Source organism: Lipophrys pholis (assembly GCF_963383615.2).
Source record: "Lipophrys pholis genome assembly, contig: SCAFFOLD_24, whole genome shotgun sequence".
NCBI classification, from domain to species: domain Eukaryota; kingdom Metazoa; phylum Chordata; class Actinopteri; order Blenniiformes; family Blenniidae; genus Lipophrys; species Lipophrys pholis.
Genome location: NW_028291924.1, coordinates 1,636,215 through 1,656,295, shown reverse-complemented (window position 1 = coordinate 1,656,295; position 20,081 = coordinate 1,636,215). Strand labels below are relative to the sequence as shown.

At 44.4% G+C, this 20,081-nt stretch overlaps 2 protein-coding genes across 3 annotated transcripts; both read right to left on the bottom strand.

The window, feature by feature from the left end:
* Positions 1-1,430: 1,430 nt before the first annotated feature.
* On the bottom strand, positions 1,431-7,588 carry LOC308128365 (ribonuclease inhibitor-like; the record flags this gene model as incomplete). Its single annotated transcript, XM_080494066.1, has 4 exons — positions 1,431-1,893; positions 2,198-2,371; positions 2,667-2,849; positions 7,572-7,588. The coding sequence occupies 4 exons, from the start codon at positions 7,586-7,588 to the stop codon at positions 1,824-1,826; spliced, it is 444 nt and encodes a 147-aa protein (XP_080350192.1). The 3' UTR covers positions 1,431-1,823.
* Positions 7,589-10,266: 2,678 nt separating this feature from the next.
* Positions 10,267-18,588, bottom strand: LOC308128382 (protein NLRC3-like). 2 transcript variants are annotated; one of them, XM_080494092.1, is made up of 8 exons: positions 18,442-18,588; positions 17,868-17,941; positions 16,318-16,437; positions 13,526-13,627; positions 13,371-13,449; positions 12,851-13,058; positions 10,707-12,492; positions 10,267-10,626 (listed from the first exon to the last, which is right to left on the bottom strand). In XM_080494092.1, exons 2-8 carry the CDS (start codon positions 17,909-17,911, stop codon positions 10,446-10,448), a joined length of 2,520 nt encoding a protein of 839 aa, XP_080350218.1. In that variant the 5' UTR covers positions 17,912-17,941; positions 18,442-18,588; the 3' UTR covers positions 10,267-10,445. The 2 variants fall into 2 exon arrangements, with proteins under 2 accessions (XP_080350218.1, XP_080350219.1); XM_080494093.1 differs by having other exon boundaries at positions 13,526-13,603; positions 18,442-18,587.
* Between the last annotated feature and the right edge of the window lie 1,493 nt (positions 18,589-20,081).

Sequence of the window (20,081 nt, the reverse complement as noted above, 5' to 3'; positions counted from 1 at the left end):
TGCCAGTGCTTCAGGATCTATCTTCAAACCAACAGTGCCATCTGGTGGTGAGAAAATTAAGAAAATGGTTCATGAGGCTTCATTTAGCATCACCACTTGTGAGTATCTCCACCTGTCACACAGGAGGCTGGGGTTCACTTTCCTGATGGAGTTAAGGGATTGTTGTGGTGGATTGCTCACACTGCATGAGCAAGGCACCACTATTATAAATGGCTGCATTGTAATTATTAGTTGCATTGACTTGGAATCAAACCCAGGCCTCCAGAGTGGCAGGGGACGACTCTACCACTGAAGCACCAATGCTAACACATCAGATCAGACCCGTTTCCATTTTAAATGTCAAAGAGAACTTGTCCTCATGGCAGTAAGCCATGTATTAAAATGAATCCTGATGGAGACACACAAGCTTCAGAGGCTCTGACAGAACTCACTCACAAACCTGAAAACTGCTTCAGGTCAAATGGACCATAAAGGTACAAATCCTCCAATAGCAGTTGAACCTTCAGCTTCATTTCTTCAAGGTCGGCCATGACTAATGTTTTCATTTCCTTTGGTCAGGATGTGGTCATTCCAGGAGCTCTGTCAAGGCTGTCAGGAGTCCTGATCTCCTGCCTTATTTAGGACAATCAGTTGAGTCCTTTAGCTTCTTGAACACATCGGCTCGTTGGTCTAGGAGTATGAGTCTCACTTTTGGTGTCAGAGGTTCTGGGTTCAATTCCCAGATGAGCCCTTGGAGTTACCTTGACCCTCTCCTACAGATGGTTTTAACTTTGGTCATAAACCAGGATCTCTTTGTGTTCAATTTCAAAAGAGACTGAGACTTTGTGTTGGAGGCTTGGCTGATCTCTGCTCTTCACCTCATGGACTTTTTATGTGTGCAGGAGGAGGCACAGGATGTGTGTAGGAGGAAGCGCAGGAGTGGGTGGAGTAGGAGGCACAGGAGGAGGCGCAGGAGTGTAGACGGTGTGTTTTCGCAGGTCGGACTTTTATACCGGCGCATCATGGTCCGGCTCCCTGCTGTGCTCACCATGGCCTTGGCCAATCAGAGCCGGGTTGGCTTCAGAGTTTCCGGGGCGTTTTCTACGGCTGTGGATGGAGTTGGTGGATCCCCCTGGTGGTGGGGTGCAGGGATACGTGGCCCCCTGGACGGGGGTCACGTGACCAATGGTGAATTTTTCCAGTGGCGACCACTTGTTCCTTTGTCCAGAGGGGGTGAGCAATGGAGGCCAGGAGGAGGAGGAGGAGGTGGAGCAGGAGGAGGAAGATTAAGAGGAAGAGGAAGAGGAGGAGGAGGAAGAGGAGGAAGAAGAGGAGGATGAGGAGGAAGAAGAGGAAGATGAGGAGGAGGAGGAGGAGGAGGAGGAGGAGAAGGAGGAAGAGGAGGAGAAGGAGGAGGAGTAGGAGGAGGAGCAGGCCGAGGAGGAGGAGGATGAGGAGGAAGAGGAAGAGGAGAAGGAGAAGGAAGGGGAAGAGAAGGAGGAGGAAGAGAAGGAGCAAGAATAGGAGGAAAAGGAGGAGGAGGAGAAGGCAGAGGAGGAAGAGGAAGAGGTGGAGGAAGATGAGGAGGAGGAGGAGGAGGAGGAGGAGGAGGAGGAGGAAGAAAAGGAGGGTGAGGAATAGTAGGAGGAGGAGCAGGAGGAGGAGGAGAAGCAGGCTGAGTATGAGGAGGAGGAAGAGCAGGAGGAAGAGCAGGAGGAAGAGGAAGAGGAAGACGAAGAGGAAGAGGTTCAGTCCACACAGTCGTGGTTCTGCGTCACATCCAGAAGAACCCTGGTTCGATGCTGGACTCTCACAGTGTCCTCTCTGCTCTCCTCAGTGGATCTTCAAAACATATAGTGTCTCCGACCTGACATGTCCATCACCTGGAAAGGCACAGAGCTCCTCCCCCTCCACCTGCAGAGAGATGAGAGAGATGAGAGGTGATGAGGAGAGTCTCTGTGGAGCAGCCAGGACTTCAGTCCTGTCCACAGCAGCAGCTCAGAGCTCATGAAGGACCACCACTGTCAGACCAACACAACAAGCCTGAGGCTCCTCTGATTGGCTGACTGTGTCCTCTGCTGTCCAATCCTGAAGCTGCTCAGCGTTCTCCTCTCACAGCCTCACAGAGCAGTCAAACTCTGGATCTTTGTTCTCACACTAACTGTGTTTAGTAGAAACCTGCTGGAAGCAGCATGGACTCACTCCAACATCTACTGACCTGAGAGTCTGCAGGCTGCAGTCTGGACTCTGCTGAAGACCAACCAGCTGCTGCACATCTGGATCCTCAAGGTCGTTGTGACCCAGGTCGAGCTCCTTCAGGTGGGAGGGGTTGGACTTCAGAGCTGAGGCCACAGAAGAACAGCTGATCTTTGACAAACTGCAGCCCTCCAACCTGAATAAAGAGAGAAAGCAGCAGAATGAATGAGGAGAACCAATCAGATGTGTTGATGGAGAAATGAGCAGCTCCACATTATTGTGTCCTGATCAATGAGCTGTTCTGTTGTTGTGGATCTTCATCACACTCATCCTCCACATGTCAGCACAACATTGCCACTCCTCCTCATGTCCACACACATCAGTAACAAGCTGCTGAGCTCAGTCCATCTCTCACTGCAGGATCAGAGTCTCACATCACAGCTGCTCACAAACATTTCTCCTTCTACAACAGTAACAGACAGTCAACTGACCCCAGAGTCTCCAGACTACAGAGTGGACTCTCCAGAAAACCACACAGCTGCTCAACTCCTGAATCCTGTAGCTGGTTCCTACTCAGGTCCAGATGTTTCAGATGTTTCAGGAGGGAGGGGTTGGACTTCAGAGCTGAGGCCACAGAAGAACAGCTGATCTCTGACAACCTGCAGCCCCTCAACCTGAATAAAGAGAGAAAGAAGTGAGATTAGAGGACAAAGTTTGATGTTGAAGTCATTGAGACTGAAGAAGGTTCAGACTGGAAGAGTTTAGAAATGTAAAGTCCAAACAGCTGAAGCCACCAGGAGGAGAAGAGTCTCATCAACATGCTGATCACTAACATGCTGCAGAGCTCAGTCCATCTCTGTCCTCCAACATCTGGATCCCAACACACACACACACACACACACACACACACACACACACACACACACACACACACACACACACACACACACACACACACACACACACACACACACACACACACACACACACACCCTCACACCCTCCTCCTCCTCCTCCTCCTCCTCCTCCTCCTCCTCCCCCTCCTCCCCCTCCTCCTCTTCCTCCTCCCCCTCCTCCTCCTCCAGTGCTATAAGAACCTTTAAATTCAGTGTCTATAATGAAATTCTCTATATTTTTCCATCAGTTCCTGAAAATGAAGTCAGTTTAACTGAAACTTCTGGTGAAAATCCACTGAAATGTCAGAACAAAGTGTCTAAATCCTTTAAAGCTCCTGGCTTGGTGGGACCAGATTGGACCTCTTGGTGGGTTCTGGTCCACGGGCCTTATGTCCTCTGCTGTTATGTGAAAGTCAAACTTAAGGACTGGTGACGTCACACTCCTCCTCCACCCTGTGCTGGAGGCTCCGCCCCTCTGCAGGGATCTTTGGGATCATTATGTTACATTACTGCATGGAAGTGAAGCCAGAGTGTTTTATGAAGTAATCATGGAACCTGATTGGAACTAACTTCACTTCCAGGTCTTGTATGGCGTTCTGACCGCAGGCTGAGGTCTGCATGAGGCAGCAGGGGGCGCTCCGCTATGAGACGCATCATTAATAGAACTTCTTTCTAATGAAGCCAGACTTTTGCTTCATCAGTAACGACTAAACAAACCACATACTACTGGAAAGGAAAGCTTGGATTTGGAGCCATAAAATGATCCTTTTAACGGCTTCATGTGAAAGAAAAGTAGAATCAGAGTGTTTCTGTAGGTTGTCATTGTCCCTCATCACGGTGTGTTAACAGTTAAATATGTGTCTGTGCACAGTGACGTGTCTGCTCAGTACAGGGTGGAGCTCTTACCGCTCCACACCTCACAGGTTCTACTGGAGTCACAAGAAGTTGGAGGCGCATGGAGCGGTGACGTCAGCGTGAACAGGGCCTCTCGGAGGGGCCTGGCGGCTACAATGACATCATTCAGCCGCACGGAGCCGTACAGAGCTCGCGGACACGTCAAGAATAAAACAGGCTTTATGGATCAGTGGCGCCACCTGCTGGAATCCTGGACTCACCGTGAGTACAATTCTTTTGAAGGTGTGGAAAAAATTAAAGTTAAAGCCTTGGGCTGCTGTTTCTAGAGCTACAGACCAGAACTAATCATAGAGCTACACAGAAAAGAATCCTCAATGAACATACCTCTCTCCCTCGTCACAGTTGCATGTTTACAAACTCTTCACAAGAGGGCAGTGTTGCACCACAAGTCTGTGTGTGTGTGTGTGTGTGTGTGTGTGTGTGTGTGTGTGTGTGTGTGTGTGTGTGTGTGTGTGTGTGTGTGTGTGTGTGTGTGTGTGTGTGTGTGTGTGTGTGTGTGTGTGTGTGTGTGTGTGTGTGTGTGTGTGTGTGTGTGTGTGTTCCGTCTGCAGCCAGCAGCCCTGAGAGAGAATCAGCACTGCTGATGTGGACATCAAGAAGAAATGATTGTTAAAGAAGAACCGTTTCAAATAAAGACAAAGTGTCGCGTCATTCAAAGCACAAAACCTTTAAACTGGAGGAGGAGGCGGAGTCTGTGTTCAAAACTTTGACGGCAAATAAAAACAGAACCGCTCCACCACTGAAAGTGATATTGGGGATTATTGAGGAGGAGAGTCTCCTCTGTCATTTAGTAGGTTTCTGAAGTCCATAGATATTCATGCTCAGAGTAGCTAGTGTTTGAAAATCTTATTTTGAAAGGCAAATTGCGGACTTCCTGTCAGATTTAGGTCAGGGGTCCCGGCATGTGATTTGTCGGGCTCAATGAGACGAACAATTGAGTTTTGGTTTGATCTCACTACGACATTCCTACGGGCTGTGGTCGCCATTTAAGTGTTTTTGGTGGCTGTTGTAGTGTTTGTAGTTGGCGCTAGAGAGCACAGTTTGGCTCTCTGGGGGTTAGTTTTTACATTTTCTTATAATGTTATCAAGTGTTAATTAGCGTGCCAAATTTGGTGAGTCCTTGAGCATGTCTGGGGGTGAAATATATTCTCCTTCAGAGGTTGAGGGCCGTTTTTGGAAGAAGATCATACATTGAAAGGCAAACTGTGGACTTCCTGTTGGATTTAGTTCTGGGGTAGCGGTACGTGATTTTTAGGTCTCGATGAGCCGAACAATTGAGTTGATGTTTGATCTCTCTACGACATTCCTACGGGCCGTGGTAGCCATTTTGGTTTTTCTAGGTGGCGCTAGAGAGACATTTTGGCTCTTTGGGGGTTCGTTTTTACATTTTCTTATAATGTCATCCAGTGCTAATGAGCGTGCCAAATTTGGTGAGTTTTTGAGCATGTTTAGGGGTTTTTATACAGGTTTTTTTTTTACAAAGAACTAATAATAAACATTACAAACACAACAGGGTCCTGGCCTCCTTTGGAGGTCCTGGTCTTTCTGCTCGGTCCTTCATAATGGTCACATCAGCTCAAACATCTGCAATTAAGAAAAGATTTTACTGCCAGAGTGCATAATACCCGCGGATGTTCCAGCCCTTGGTTTGGCATGCTGCTCTGGTTTTGGCCCTCGAGGAAAAGTAATTGAGGAGCCCCGGTGTTAAGGATGAAAAAAAAAAGGTGCAGCAATTTAAAGCGTATTTAAAAGATGTTAAAAAGTCAATAGGACTAAATTACAGCTCAGGGTTAAAACAATAAATTAAATAAGTTCAAAGTGATTAAATCTAGACCCCCTATTGATATATTACATTTTACTGTGTCTCAAATAGAGTTTAAAAGGCTCAAACAGAGTTGTACTTTTCAGGTGAAAGCAGTAGTGTGTTACTCTAAAAGGCCAGCAGAGGGCGCATGGAGATTGAAGGAGCCTAAAAGCTGCACAGAGGCAGCAGCATATTAAATCCTGCAGCCGAGCCAAACCCCAGCTCAAGTGGTCTGCCTCTTTGTTTCCTATTACAGGATGGAATCACACCCCTACATGACACACACTGGGTCAGGGGGGCAACAATGGCAGAGTGAGGGAGAGTTTGGAGCTCCAGCTGGGAGATCAGTGACTCTTCATCCAGGAGAGATCAGCCTGCTTTGAAAGCTGAAGGTCAACATGGAGCGTGTCAGAGGTTGACGGAGAATTCTCCACTGCAGCACCTTGCTTCTTCTACCAAGCTTTGAAATGTGGAGCTCCACACGGCTCTGCCACAGTCACAGGACTAAAGCCCAGAGAAGAAGTCTCAGTTTCTCATGGAGATCCTCAGTGTGGATCATCTCATATCAGCCTGATGTCTGACCTTTAGTGTCAACACAACTTTCACTGCACACAAACTCAAACATGGAGTCTGACCTCAGAGTCTCCAGACTACAGAGTGGACTCTCCAGAAAACCACACAGCTGCTCAACTCCTGAATCCTGCAACTCGTTCATACTCAGGTCCAGATGCTTCAGATGTTTCAGGAGGGAGGGGTTGGACTTCAGAGCTGAGGCCACAGAAGAACAGCTGATCTCTGACAACCTGCAGTCCCTCAACCTGAATAAAGAGAGAACGTTTCCAGATGTGTGTCAGTAGTTTGGAGATAAACTCAATCATCCTCTTTACTGGTTTCATCTCCATTTAGTCTCAATCTGAAGATTTGGTTTTACATTTGATAATAATTTCTATGATTTCTTCCTTACTAATGAAATGTCTCTGGGTCTTTCTCTTTACACTCTTTAATAGATTCCATGTGTCTTTAATAGGATTCTGCTTTTCTTACATTTCACCACTTTTATTCATATTTATTTAAATCATTTCGTAGTTGTAGTTAACTTATTTTTGTATTTCACATATTTATGTGCCACTTCTTTAGTTTAGTGTTTTATAGATTCTCTGTATCCTGTATTTTTCCTTTTGACAGAATCTTTTAATCCTTCTTTGATCAATAGAAGATCTTTGTTATTGTTTTCTTTGTTTAACATTTCTTCCTAATTCTGCATTTCTTACAGCTTTATTCACATTGTTGTCTAGATATTCTGATTCCCAGTCACTTGTAATAAATAGCTCTTTTCCACCAGCTCCTACTCAGCCTTACTCCACTTGACCCTACTGGCCTCGCCTCTACTCCACTCAGCCTCACTTGTTTTCCATTACAATAGAACGACCACGGCGTGGGCGGAGTCATCGGAGCTTTCTCCGTCATGCACAAGTAATCACCCCGATGTGATGCTTCACTGTCCGGTGTTTCGGTTTCACTGGTGCTCCTGTTAACTGGTGACTTCTGCCACAAGCTGTTAGTAGCTACTGATGTTAAAATAAGAAAAACAAACCATACGATACTTTAAATTCTAATAGAAATGTGGTTAAACAGCGTTCACCAGAACAGCTGCAGACTTTGGTCCTTTTTGTTTTTCATTGTGTTCAGGTTTAAAAAATGGCGGGTGAATGAGCAGCCTGCCGTCTTCTCGTCTTCGCTCGCTTGGAACCTCAGTGTACTACGGTGTACCATGAAAGTACCTGGTAGCAGGGACCATCATGTAGTGGAAAAGTGTCAAAAGTGAGTAGAGTCAAGTGGAGTAAGGCTGAGGAGATGGAGCAGCACCTTAACCTATTTAAGGTGCTGCTCTGGTGAGGACAGGTAACTTGTTTAGAACGTATTCAGGAGCAACACTGATCAGGTCCAATCAGCAGTTTTTACTTTGGACATGTCAAAGTATTTATTTGATATCCACAGTCCAATTGTTGATTCCTGTCCTCAATGACTCGCCCAGTACTGAGTTCCTCTACCACAATAAATGTTTCCTCCTACTGCCACTCTCCCTGGCCCGGTTCACAAACTGTGTCTGCACACCTGGCATCCATTAGGTGGAGGCTTTAGAACCTCCACCTTGCCCTAGCTCTGTACTCTGGACTGTCTGTATTACAATATGTTGTCCTGATTGTTTTGTAAACAGTTGATGTTGTTGGGAACACTGGTTGTACATCAGGCAGTTTGACTGTTGATGATGATGAGTAACAGTGATATGAACACTTTATTCAGTAATGAGTAATCTAACGCGTTACTATTTCCAAACCAGTAATCAGATTAAAGTTACTTCTCCAAGTCACCATGCATTACTATTGTAGCATTACTATTGTTGCATTACTATTGTAGCATTACTATTGTAGCATTACTACTGTATTATTACTATTGGAGCGTTACTATTGGAGTGTTATTACTGTAGAGTTACTATTGTAGCATTACTATTGTAGTGTTACTATTGTATCATTACTATTGTAGCAATACTATTTCAGCATTACTATTGTAGTGTTACTATTGGAGTGTTATTACTGTAGATTTACTATTGTAGTGCGTTACTACTGTAGCGTTACCACTGTAGTGTTACTAATGCAGCGTCACTAATGTGGCGTTACTAATGTAGCATTAATATTGTAGCGTTACTGTGGTAGCATTACTATTGTAGCATTACTATTGTAGCAATACTATTGTAGCGTTATTTTTGTAGCATTACTATTCTAGCGTCACTATTGTAATGTTACCACAGTAGAATTACTACTGCAGTGTTACTATTGTAACTTTATTATTGTAGTTTTACTATTGTAGCATTACTTTTGTAGCGTTACTATTGTAGCATTACTATTGTAGCATTACTATTGTTGCATTACTACTGTAGCGTTTCTATTGTAGCATTACTTTTGTAGCATTACTTTTGTAGCGTTACTATTGTAGCATTACTATTGTAGCATTACTATTGTAGCATTACTATTGTTGCATTACTACTGTAGCGTTTCTATTGTAGCATTACTTTTGTAGCATTACTTTTGTAGCGTTACTATTGTAGCATTACTATTGTAGCGTTACTATTGTAGCAATACTATTGTAGCAATACTATTGTAGCGTTACTATTGTAGCATTACTTTTGTAGCATTACTTTTGTAGCATTACTTTTGTAGCATTACTACTGTTTTGTTACTACTGTAGCATTACCACTGTAGCGTTACTAATGTAGCGTTACTATTGTTGTGTTACTATTGTAGCGTTACTATTGTAGCGTTACTAATGTAGCATTACTTTTGTAGCGTTACTATTGTAGCATCACTATTCTTTTATAACTACTGTAGCATTACTTTTGTAGTGTTACTAATGTAGCGTTACTATGGTATGGTTACTATAGTAGCGTTACTATTGTAATGTTACTACTGTAGCGTAACTATTGTAGCATTACTTTTGTAGCGTTACTATTGTAGCATTGCTATTGTTTTGTTACTACTGTAGCATTACCACTGTAGCGTTACTAATGTAGCGTTACTAATGTAGCGTTACTATTGTAGCGTTACTATTGTAGCGTTAATATTCTAGCGTTATTATTGTAATGTTACTATTGTAGCATTACTATTGTAGCATAACTATTGGAGCATTACTTTTGTAGCGGTACTATTGTCGCATTACTATTGTTTTGTTACTCTTGTAGCATTATAATTGTAGTGTTACTATTGTGCCATTACTATTATAGCCTTACTACTGTAGCATTACTATTGTAGCATTAGTATTGTAGCATTACTATTGTCTCGTTACTATTGTAGTGTTACTATTGTAGCGTTACTATCGTAGCAGTACTACTGTAGCATTACTACTGTAGCGTAACTATTGTAACGTTACTATTGTAGCCTTAGTATTGTAGTGTTACTATTGTAACATTACTATTGTAGCGTTACCATTGTAATGTTACTACTGTATCGTTACTACAGTAGCGTTACTATTGAAATGTTACTGTTGTAGCATTAGTATTGTAGCATTACAATTGTAGCATTAGTATTGTAGCATTACTATTGTAGCATTAGTATTGTAGCATTAGTATTGTAGCATAACTATTGTAGCATTACTATTGTAGCATTACTATTGTAGCATTCCAATTGGAGCATTACTATTGTAGCATTACAATTGTAGCCCGTACAGGAGCTAAAAATGATTAAAATATGACTGATAGTCTAGCCTCTGCTCTCTCATCCTCCTCTCTTTCCTTGGTGGATCCTCAGCCTCCTAAGTGATGATATTTTCATCCAGCCACAGGAGCACACCTGAAGTGAGTGTCCTGCTGCTGCTGTACTTGTCTCATGTGTGGTGTTCTTGCTCGTAGTCGTGTCGGTGTCAGAGTCAGAGTCTGAGGCAGAACTCTGTGACATGGAGCATCACAAACACAGTGAGTGGAGGAAGTAAAGCTGCTGCTCTCCACCTGAACTTACACTGGAAACTTTACTTTGTAGTTTTACTTCCTGATTAATAGAGGAGAAAATATCAAGAGGCTGCAGTGTTCTACTGAGATGTTTTACTGATGTTCTAGAGATGTGAGCAGGAGAACAGAGAGTGGTGGATATTAATGATCAATAATGTCAGAACCAGAGAGCTTCCAGTTTACAGTGAGGACTCTCCAGTCCAGCCGACAGCCGCTTCACTCCTGAATCCTGCAACTCGTTGTCACTCAGGTCCAGATGTGTCAGACTGGAGGACTGAGAGCTGAGGACTGAGGACAGAGCTCCACAGCTTCTCTCTGACAGACCACAGCAGCTCAACCTGAAGAAGAAGCAACAATGAAAACCAGTTCAATGTTTGTCATGGACTCAGTTCTACATATTTGTTCATGAACCACGTACACAGCTTTGTTGGAGGCTTTGACCACTGGCAGCAGCTTCAGAAGAGCCTCCTCTGAAGCAGAGTATTTCTTCAGGTCAAACTCCTTCAGATCTTCTTCTGATGACAGTAAGATGAAGACCAGAGCTGACCACTGAGCAGGAGACAGTCTACCAGTGGAGAGACGTCTTGATCTCAGGGACTGTTGGATCTCCTCCACCAGAGAACCATCGTTCAGTTCATTCAGACAGTGGAACAGATTGATGCTTCTCTCTGCAGACAGATTCTTACTCAGCTTCTCCTTGATGTACTGGACTGTTTCCTGATTGGTCTGTGAGCTACTTCCTGTCTGTGTCAGCAGACCTCGGAGGAGACTCTGGTTGGTCTGCAGTGAAAGACCCAGGAGGAAGCGGAGGAACAAGTCCAGGTGTCCATTTGGACTCTTCAAGGCCTCGTCCACTGCTCTCTGATGGAGACGGTGGAGATTGTTCTTCATCAGGACTGTTTGTTGTTGTTCATCCAGGAGGTTGATTCCAGAGCTGATGAAGGTCTGATGGACATGAAGAGCAGCCAGAAACTCCTGAAGGCTCAGATGGATGAAGCAGAAGACCTTGTCCTGGTACAGGCCTTGCTCCTCTTTAAAGACCTGTGTGAACATTCCAGAGTACAGTGAGGCTGCTCTGAGATCCAGGCCACACTCTGTCAGGTCGGAGTCATAGAAGATCAGATTTCCTTTCTGCAGCTCATCAAAAGCCAGTTTTCCCAGAGACTCCACCATCTCCCTGCTCTCTGGACTCCAGTGTGGATCTGTGGCAGCTCCTCCATCATACTTGACCTTCTTGACTTTGGCCTGGACCACCAGGTGGTGGATGTACATCTGAGTCATGGTCTTGGGCAGCTCTCCTCCCTCTCTGCTCTTCAACACCTCCTCCAGAACTGTAGCAGTGATCCAGCAGAAGACTGGGATGTGGCACATGATGTGGAGGCTTCGTGAGGTCTTGATGTGGGAGATGATCCTGCTGGCCTGCTGCTCCTCTCTGAACCTCCTCCTGAAGTACTCCTCCTTCTGTGGGTCAGTGAACCCTCGGACCTCCGTCACCATGCCGACACAGTCAGGAGGGATGTGATTGGCTGCTGCAGGTCGTGTGGTGATCCAGAGGCGAGCAGAGGGAAGCAGGTTCCCCCTGATGAGGTTTGTCAGCAGCACATCCACTGAGGTGGACTCTGTAACATCAGTTAGGATCTCAGGGTGCTGGAAGTCCAGAGGGAGTCGACACTCATCCAGACCATCAAAGATGAAGACCACCTGGAGGTCTTCAAAGCTGCAGAGTCCTGCTTCTTTGGTTGGAGTGAAGAAGTGATGAACAAGTCCCACCAAGCTGAACTTCTTCTCCTTCAGCACATTCAGCTCTCTGAAGGTGAATGGAAATGTGAAGTGGACGTCCTGGTTGCTTTGGTCTTCAGCCCAGTCCAGAGTGAACTTCTGTGTCAGGACTGTTTTCCCAATGCCAGCCACTCCCTTTGTCAGCACTGTTCTGATTGGTGGAGATCTTCCAGGTGAGGCTTTAAAGAGGTCTCCTGGTCTGATGCTGCTTTCTGCTCTGGCTGTTCTCCTGGATGCTGTTTCAATCTGTCTGACCTCATGTTCCTCATTGACCTCTGCAGTCCCTCCCTCTGTGATGTGGAGCTCTGTGTAGATCTGCTTCAGGAGGGTGGACTCTCCTGCTTTAGAGAGCCCCTCAAACACAACCTGGAACCTCTTCTTCAGGGCACATTTCACCTTCTGTTGGCAGACTCCAGGAGAAGTTCCTGAAAAGAAGAAAGCAGGAATGAGTTGAGTGTGTTTGACATTGAATGTGAAGATGACAGTGTGTTAGTGGAGATGTTTCTCCTCCATCAGCTCCATCCAGCTCCTCAGTGGAGACCAAACAGCCTCTGATCTGATGCAGATGTTTGCATCACATGAGCAGCAGAGTTCAGGAACTCTCTTTGTGTCTCCTCTTCTCTGCTGCTTGTTTTGGACTTTCTGCCTGTTTCACACTTTCTGTGTCGGACCTGGAAATGACCTGTGTTCTCTGGATGGACTCTGTTTCTGACTGCTTTCTGCTCCAGCTGAGAACATTTCAGCTTCATCTCCATCCTGTGAAATGAGATCAAATCCTCTTACTGCTCCTCAGACGCTCAGCCAGCTCCTCCTGCTTCATCCTCCTCAGGAAGTCCAGGGTGATCCTCAGAAATGACTCTCTGCTGCTCCTCTGCTCTTCATCCTCATCCTCCCTCTCACTGTCTGAGCATGCTGGGTAATCTGGACTCAGGAGCTTCTTCATCTTCTTCAGCTCCTTCTTCATGAAAGTCACCATGTGGTCCTCCAGCAGCTGGAACAGAGAAACATCTGGAGTTGACTTTGAGCTGAAACTGAAGCCAGATTGAGATGTGAGTGTAAATCCAGTGCAGAGAGCAGGATGGACAACATGTGAAGCCAAATCACACTTCATGTGGGATCTCCAGCAGAAGCAGCTTCAAGCATCAGTGAAGCCTGGAAGCTGGATGAAGGTTGGACTGTTTCACTTTGGACCTGAATGGATCTAATAAGCTGAGTGTCTGTTTCATGTTTCAGCTGGAAGTCACAGCAGCTTCTTCTGTCTCATGATGTGACAGTAAAGTGTTGAATGGAGACGTGTTCTCACCATAAATGTGGAGTCCAGATGTCTTTGATGCTGAGGGGCGGAGCCACCAGGGAGAAGCTGGGAGCTCTGCTGGCTCACGCTGCAGAAACATGTTGACTTTGTTAAAGCTGCTGTGTGGTGTGATGAGGAATCCTGAGACAAACACTGATTCTCACCCCTCATCACCACTTCCTGCTCCACATTTAAAGGTATAGGGTTCGTCCTTAGACCGGTCACTCTTCATGGACACACATCTGGATGGAAACCCAGAGTCAGAGCTAAAAACAAACACAACATCAGGAACAGACTGACTGGAACAATGGAAGATACATGGAAGAACTGAGACTTTGATTCTCTAAGTCAGACTTTGTGAAAATACTGTGAGGTCATTTAACACTTGCAACACCATGACTTTTCTTCCTCTAGATACCAAAGAACAGTCAATTGACTCACAGACTTTCAGCTAACACCTCACCCTCAGCTGTTTGTTATGTAAACAAGGCTAATACTGGTGCACCACAGGAGGGGGAGCCAGGTATTGAAATGCACATGTGTACATGTATATTTATTGAAATCAGGAGAACCACATTGAGATTACTCACCTCTTTTAGTACATAAAAAAGTTTGCTGTGTCTTATATTAATTCTATATACAAAAATATTCTTAAAACAAATAAATAGCACAAAAGACAAATAGATGGAAACAATAAAAAGTACAGTCGCAGAGAAAGACAAAACTATAAAAGCCACCAAATACTTAAATATAAGTTAGCTAAAACAAGAACAAGGTTAGGTTTGTGTTTACATGTGCTGTAAAACGGCCCAAAACTCGCCCAGCATGACAAACTGTGAGTTTTTAATTTTTTTCTGTACAGCATTCCATAAACATGGAGCAGAATACATAAAGGCTTTTTTGCCCAGTTTATAATGGATGGTCGGAACTGTGTGTAAAAACAAGTCTTTAGACCTCAGACTGTAGTTATTCCTGGGACACATTATAGGTTATCACACACGCAAATATTCTACAATTTATTGCTGAGATTTATTGAGTGTGCTAAAAGAAGCTCTGAGCTTTGCCCCCAAACACTCCAAAACATCCAAGGTGTGAAAAATTCCAATGCGCAAGTCAGATTCTCATTTTCACTCCCCTGCTGATCCTCAGGTAAAGTCCTTTCATTTGTAAATAGAGTCATTTGACTTAGAGCTGGAACTTAGAGGAAGTCTGAAGAATCATGGTATTGCTAGTGTTAATAGTTATTAACTGTAGTTCTACATTTAAACTTACTCTACCAGAAACAAATCTTCAAAATGTACTTCCCATAAAACATCTCCCTTCTGCAGAGAGAATAAACCAAAACACCAAAACAAGACCATCAACACTCATTTGGACTCATTTCCAACCTGCAGTTTCCCAAATCGATCCACCAAAGTTGATGTTTACAAACCAAACATCAAACTGTGTTGATGTTTCCTAACTGACATCATCTTGGGAAATCTGCCACAAGGGTTTCTGGGATATCAAAGATGGCGTCGCAGAAGCTGAAGCAAAATGATCAAGATTGGACCGATTCAGCCCAAAATAAAAGACTGGACTTTCTCAGAGAAAGAGGATTAGAACCTCCAGAATATTCTTAAATGTTGTGAAACTGATCATTAATCAGCAAGAGGTCAACACACTGGTATGTTCCTTTAAATTTAAATGCTGGAATTATGTGTTTGTGTGAGTGTCATGACCAATTCCATTCAGAAAGGTATTAATGTATTAGAGATCAACATCAACAACTGAAACTGGATCCTACATGTTTCATGTTTCCCAAATGGATTCTGGTCGAATAACTTTAAAGTTAAAAATCCTTCAGTTCAAATCTTTTACATCCCCCCATCCCCCTCTCCTCTGGTGTTCCCCAGGGCTCTGTACTTGGTCCCACCTTCTTCATTGTCCATCTCCTCCACTTGTCCATATTTCTCATAAATACATCATGAAGTTTCTTTGCTATGCAGACGACACTCAGCTCTACGTCTCCACCAAACCAACTACACCCTCCCACCCACCTCCATCAGTGACTGTCTACAGGACATCAAGTCCTGGTTCTTCTTCAAATTGATCAAACTCAGCAGTGATAAAGAAGTTCTCCTCATATGATTCAGGTCCATTAAAGCTCCTAGTTTGTCCTCCATCATGGACAGCTCCTCTGGTTCCCCTCCAGTCAGGGTGAGGAGTCTGGGTGTCTTCCTCGACAGCACTCTGTTATTTCCAACCAACATCAATAGAATGACTGAGTCAGCATATTTCCACCCTGGTAACATCAAGCACTGTTGCTCCTCCCTCTCACCCAGCAGCATCTCCACACTGCTCCACACCCTGGTCACCTCCATCTGTTTCCTTCTCTCTGGTCTCCCTCTCAAATCCTCCAGAAACTCCACCTGCTGTCAAATTCTTCTGTATGAATCATCATCAGAACACCTTCCATCCTTCACATGACACTGCTTCTCCAGAAACTCCACTGACTTCAGTTCAACAGCTTCACTTCACAATTCTTTTCCAGACATTCAAGTTCCTGATGAAGCTCCTCCCTCTGTACCTCATTGATCTCCTCTGTCCCTCACCCTCCTCCTTCACGTCTCACCAGCGTCCACAGTACTTCTCTGACCTCCTCTCTCAGCCTCACTGACCTCCAGCCTGGATGAACATCAGGAGGTCCAGAGCCTTCAGCCAGCAACTCTGGAACTTCTTCTCAACCAACATCCAAATCATCCAATCACTGACAACTTTCAAATCTTGTCTTCAAACTTTGAAACCAGCAGATTCATCATCAAAATAGGACTTTTGAAAGAGTGTAGGATCAGACTTTGCTGCTCAGTTTGCAGTTTGGACTCTTGTACTAAAATACTGGAAGTGAATCTTAGAGTGAGCACAACTTCTCTCACTCTGGTTTTGAGGAAAGAAAAGAAAAGAAAGAGTTTCTTACTTTGTGTCTGAAGGTCCAGGTTCAGTACTGAAGACTGGTGGAGGATCTTTGGACCGGTCACTCTTCATAGACAAGCTGCTGGATACTGAAGACCCTGCTGTGTGTCTGAGCTTCTCACCTCTACACACACACACACACACACACACACACACACACACACACACACACACACACACACACACACACACACACACACACACACACACACACACACACACACACACACACACACACACACACACACACACACACACACACACAGTCAAAATGTTGTATTAGATCACCAGATCACACTTGGTTCTTCTCATTTCATTTCCTGTTTTCAACAAAAGAACTTTAATGTTATTTTCTTCTGGAAAAGTTTTCAGGACTTGATCAGTCAAAATATGTTTGATGAAAAAACTTCAATAACCTTCATGCTGACTCTGGACTTTTACCCTCCTCCTCCTCCTCCTTGAATCACCAACTCCATGTAACCCTCCTCTACAGACTGACGTCCATCAGACTGTCCATCACATCACTGGATTGGTTCCATTCAATTCCATTTGATTCAATTCAATTCATAGAGAACCACAATAATCTCAAGGTCAGTCACCAGATCTCAATCCAATAGAACCTGAATTTCTCCTCTTACAGATTAAACTTGGATTAGAAAGGCCCAGTCAGTCACCAGATCTCAATCCAATAGAACCTGAATTTCTCCTCTTACAGATTAAACTTGGATTAGAAAGGCCCACAAAGCAACATCAAGTGAGCGGCTCTGCGGTGAAGCCTGGAAGAGCATTAAAATAGAGGAAACCCAGCGAGCGCCTGCTGACGTCATGAGTTCACAACTTCAGCCAGTCATTGCCTGCAAAGGCTTTTCAACAAGTGTGAGAGATGAAGGATTGATTCTCTCTTATTTCATTGGTTCAGGGACTTTTGAGCCTCTGACATGAAGGGATTGTGTTCAAATCCTTTAGTTCCTCACATTGTTATGGGATGTTTTAGTTGAAGCCACTGAATTAAAGCTGAAGTCTGGAGGGTTTCATTTCAATTTCCTGTGGTAATATACAGAACAAAATGAGACAAACTTTGTCTCTGGACAAATCTTTGTGGACCAAACTGTAAGTTAGTGATGTGGGACGTTTGGACTTCAGTGTCATGTGGAGACGTCCACTTCCTTTAAACTCCCTGTTGGAAAGGTGACACTGCTCTGACCTTGGATCAGCTTAAGAGGAGTTAGAAACTCTGACCTGAAAGACAACACATGATCTTCTAGTCTTTGTCCTTTCCACTGCTTGTCCTTGTGTCTTTCATGATCACATTGGGACTGATCATGGGGACGGTGGAATGTCTCTGCACCTCATGTCCTTTACTGCAGCTCTTTTTCTGCTGCCTGTTGAAATCACTTCAGCTCACTTTGGATGACTTGAAATCACTGAGCCTTGAGACGTGTCAATACAGCAGAGCCACTTTTACTACATTTCATCTTTCTATGGAGTTTACATTTAGTGTCCATTCTTCTGTTTGCTGTTTGACTGAATGCAGGAGGGGGGGACGTCTCTTACCTGTCCACACACTCTGGTGTGTCTTCTTCATCCACGTCCCACATGTTGAGTCAGACAGAGAGAAACACACCAACCTGCTCAACACACACACACACACACACACACACACACAGAAGAAAAACAAGAAGCATAAATAATGAACAAACAGAGGAAATAAGGTGAGAGAAGAAAATATAGAAACATGAAAAATACAACAATCAATAGGATTAATGTCAGATGGAGGTTTCAGGGAAAAAAATGAAGCGTCTGGATGATAAATAATGAGATGATTGAGTCGTGTGTGTGTGTGAGTGTGTGTGTGTGTTTGAATGTTTTAGACTAACACAAACATGAGCCAATCAGAGTGAAGGAGGGCTGAAGCCCCGCCCACTGCAGAATGTTTTCAGAGTTTCTCCATGGAGAAGAAAAGAAGTGAAGAAAGGAGTTAAATGGAGGATGAAATGTTTGTCCAACAGGTGAAGAAGAAGAAAGCAGCTGTCAGAGGTTTGTGATGGTGTGAATGAAAGAGAAAAAGAGAAGTTAGAAAGTCTTTTGCTCCGTTGTGGAAGCTTCTAAAGAGCTGACAGATTCTCACCTGAACTCTCTTCACTTCTTCTTACAGACACTTTTCCACGTGTGAGGAAACTTGTGGAGAGAAGAAGCTGCTCTTCGTCCGTCTCAGTCCGTCTTCGTCTGTCTCAGTCCGTCTCTGATGTCTGACAGTGTCGACGTTCTCTTTCCTGCTCTGACACACCCAGAGGAGGACATTCCTGAGAAAACCTGTTTGAAACCTGCTTCATGACGTCAATCTGAACTTTAAAGTGAAGGTGGAGCTTTAATATAAAGTCTGACACTTTATTTGGAGGAAGAAGTTTTCTCTTAGAACAGCTGTTCAACATGTGGCTCTTCAGCTCCTCTGTAGCGGCTCCCTGAAGCTTCACTGAATCACACTGAAACCAACATTGTGTTGTGGTTTCACTGGGAAGAAGGGCTCACATTAGAAGGGGCGGGGCCAGGTGACATAAGCGGAGAGAGGAGGTGTGGTGCACTGACGTCGGGGGTGGAGTCAGAGGGGGTGGAGCTTCACCTGTTGGAATGTTTCACCTGTTGGAATGTTTGGCCTGACAGCTTCAGTCTGTGTGGAGAAACAAAGACTCTCCACTCCACCCACCGTCTGTCTGCTTCCATCACTTCTACACTCTTTTATTTTCATTCTATTTACGCACCAGTCTTTTTCAAAAGGAATCTGGTCTCTTGTGAAAACCACTTTGAAAAAAACAACAAATGAAAAAGAAAAACAAGCAAAAATGAGTAATGGGGAAAAAAAACAGACAACAGCTTTAAAAAAACTGAAATGATGAGAGTTTTAAAACTTTAAAAAATAAAATATGAACCTAAATATGAATATGAAACTGCTCCAAACAGCTGCTAATGAAACGTTGACCAGCCTGGATTGTAACTGAAACTTTATGAAGCAACATCAGACACACTTCAGAGCTTGTATCATAACCAGGGGTCTTCAAGGTTTTCCAGGCCAAGGACCCCAAACTGATGGAGAGACGGAGCAGGGACCCCGACTATATATATTGTATGAAACTGTGTTTTATATGAAGCTGGCCTGGTGCCATGTATAAACAGAGCTACTGTGTTATTGTCCATTCAATACTAAGCTATTGAAGTAATACACAGGTTGATATTTTCAGGTTTTTAAACAAGAACAAGCTGCAGGGTGGCCGTGCCACTGCCTGTTACAAACAGACTTCTTACCTACGACACTGAGCTGTTGGAATAATTCAGATTCATGTTTTTATCTGAAGCAGACATGTAGAAGTGACGTCAATCCTCAAGCCGTCTGTGGATGCTCACATACTCCCACATTAGTGTGACCTCTGACCCTTATGAGCAGCAACTGATGTGTCCTTGGACGGACGGAGGTCGTCAGGCAGAGGTCAAACCATCTCAGTAAAGGAGCTCTGAAATCCTCCCTCCAGCGCCTCCCAGTGGTCAGGAACTGCTGGTGTTACAGGAGGAGAGAGCACAGCAGAACCTGCCAGTTCCTCCACTGATGGAGACATGGAGGATCTTCCCTTTCTGACGCGCTCCCTCCATCTTCTGCTGGTTTGGAGAAAGCCTTCCATTCTGTCATACATGTGTACGGCCACCTTGCAGAGAAGCGTTCAGTTTGTTCAGCTCAGAGAAAATCAGCAGCATATGAACGTTTGGTTCCCCAGACAT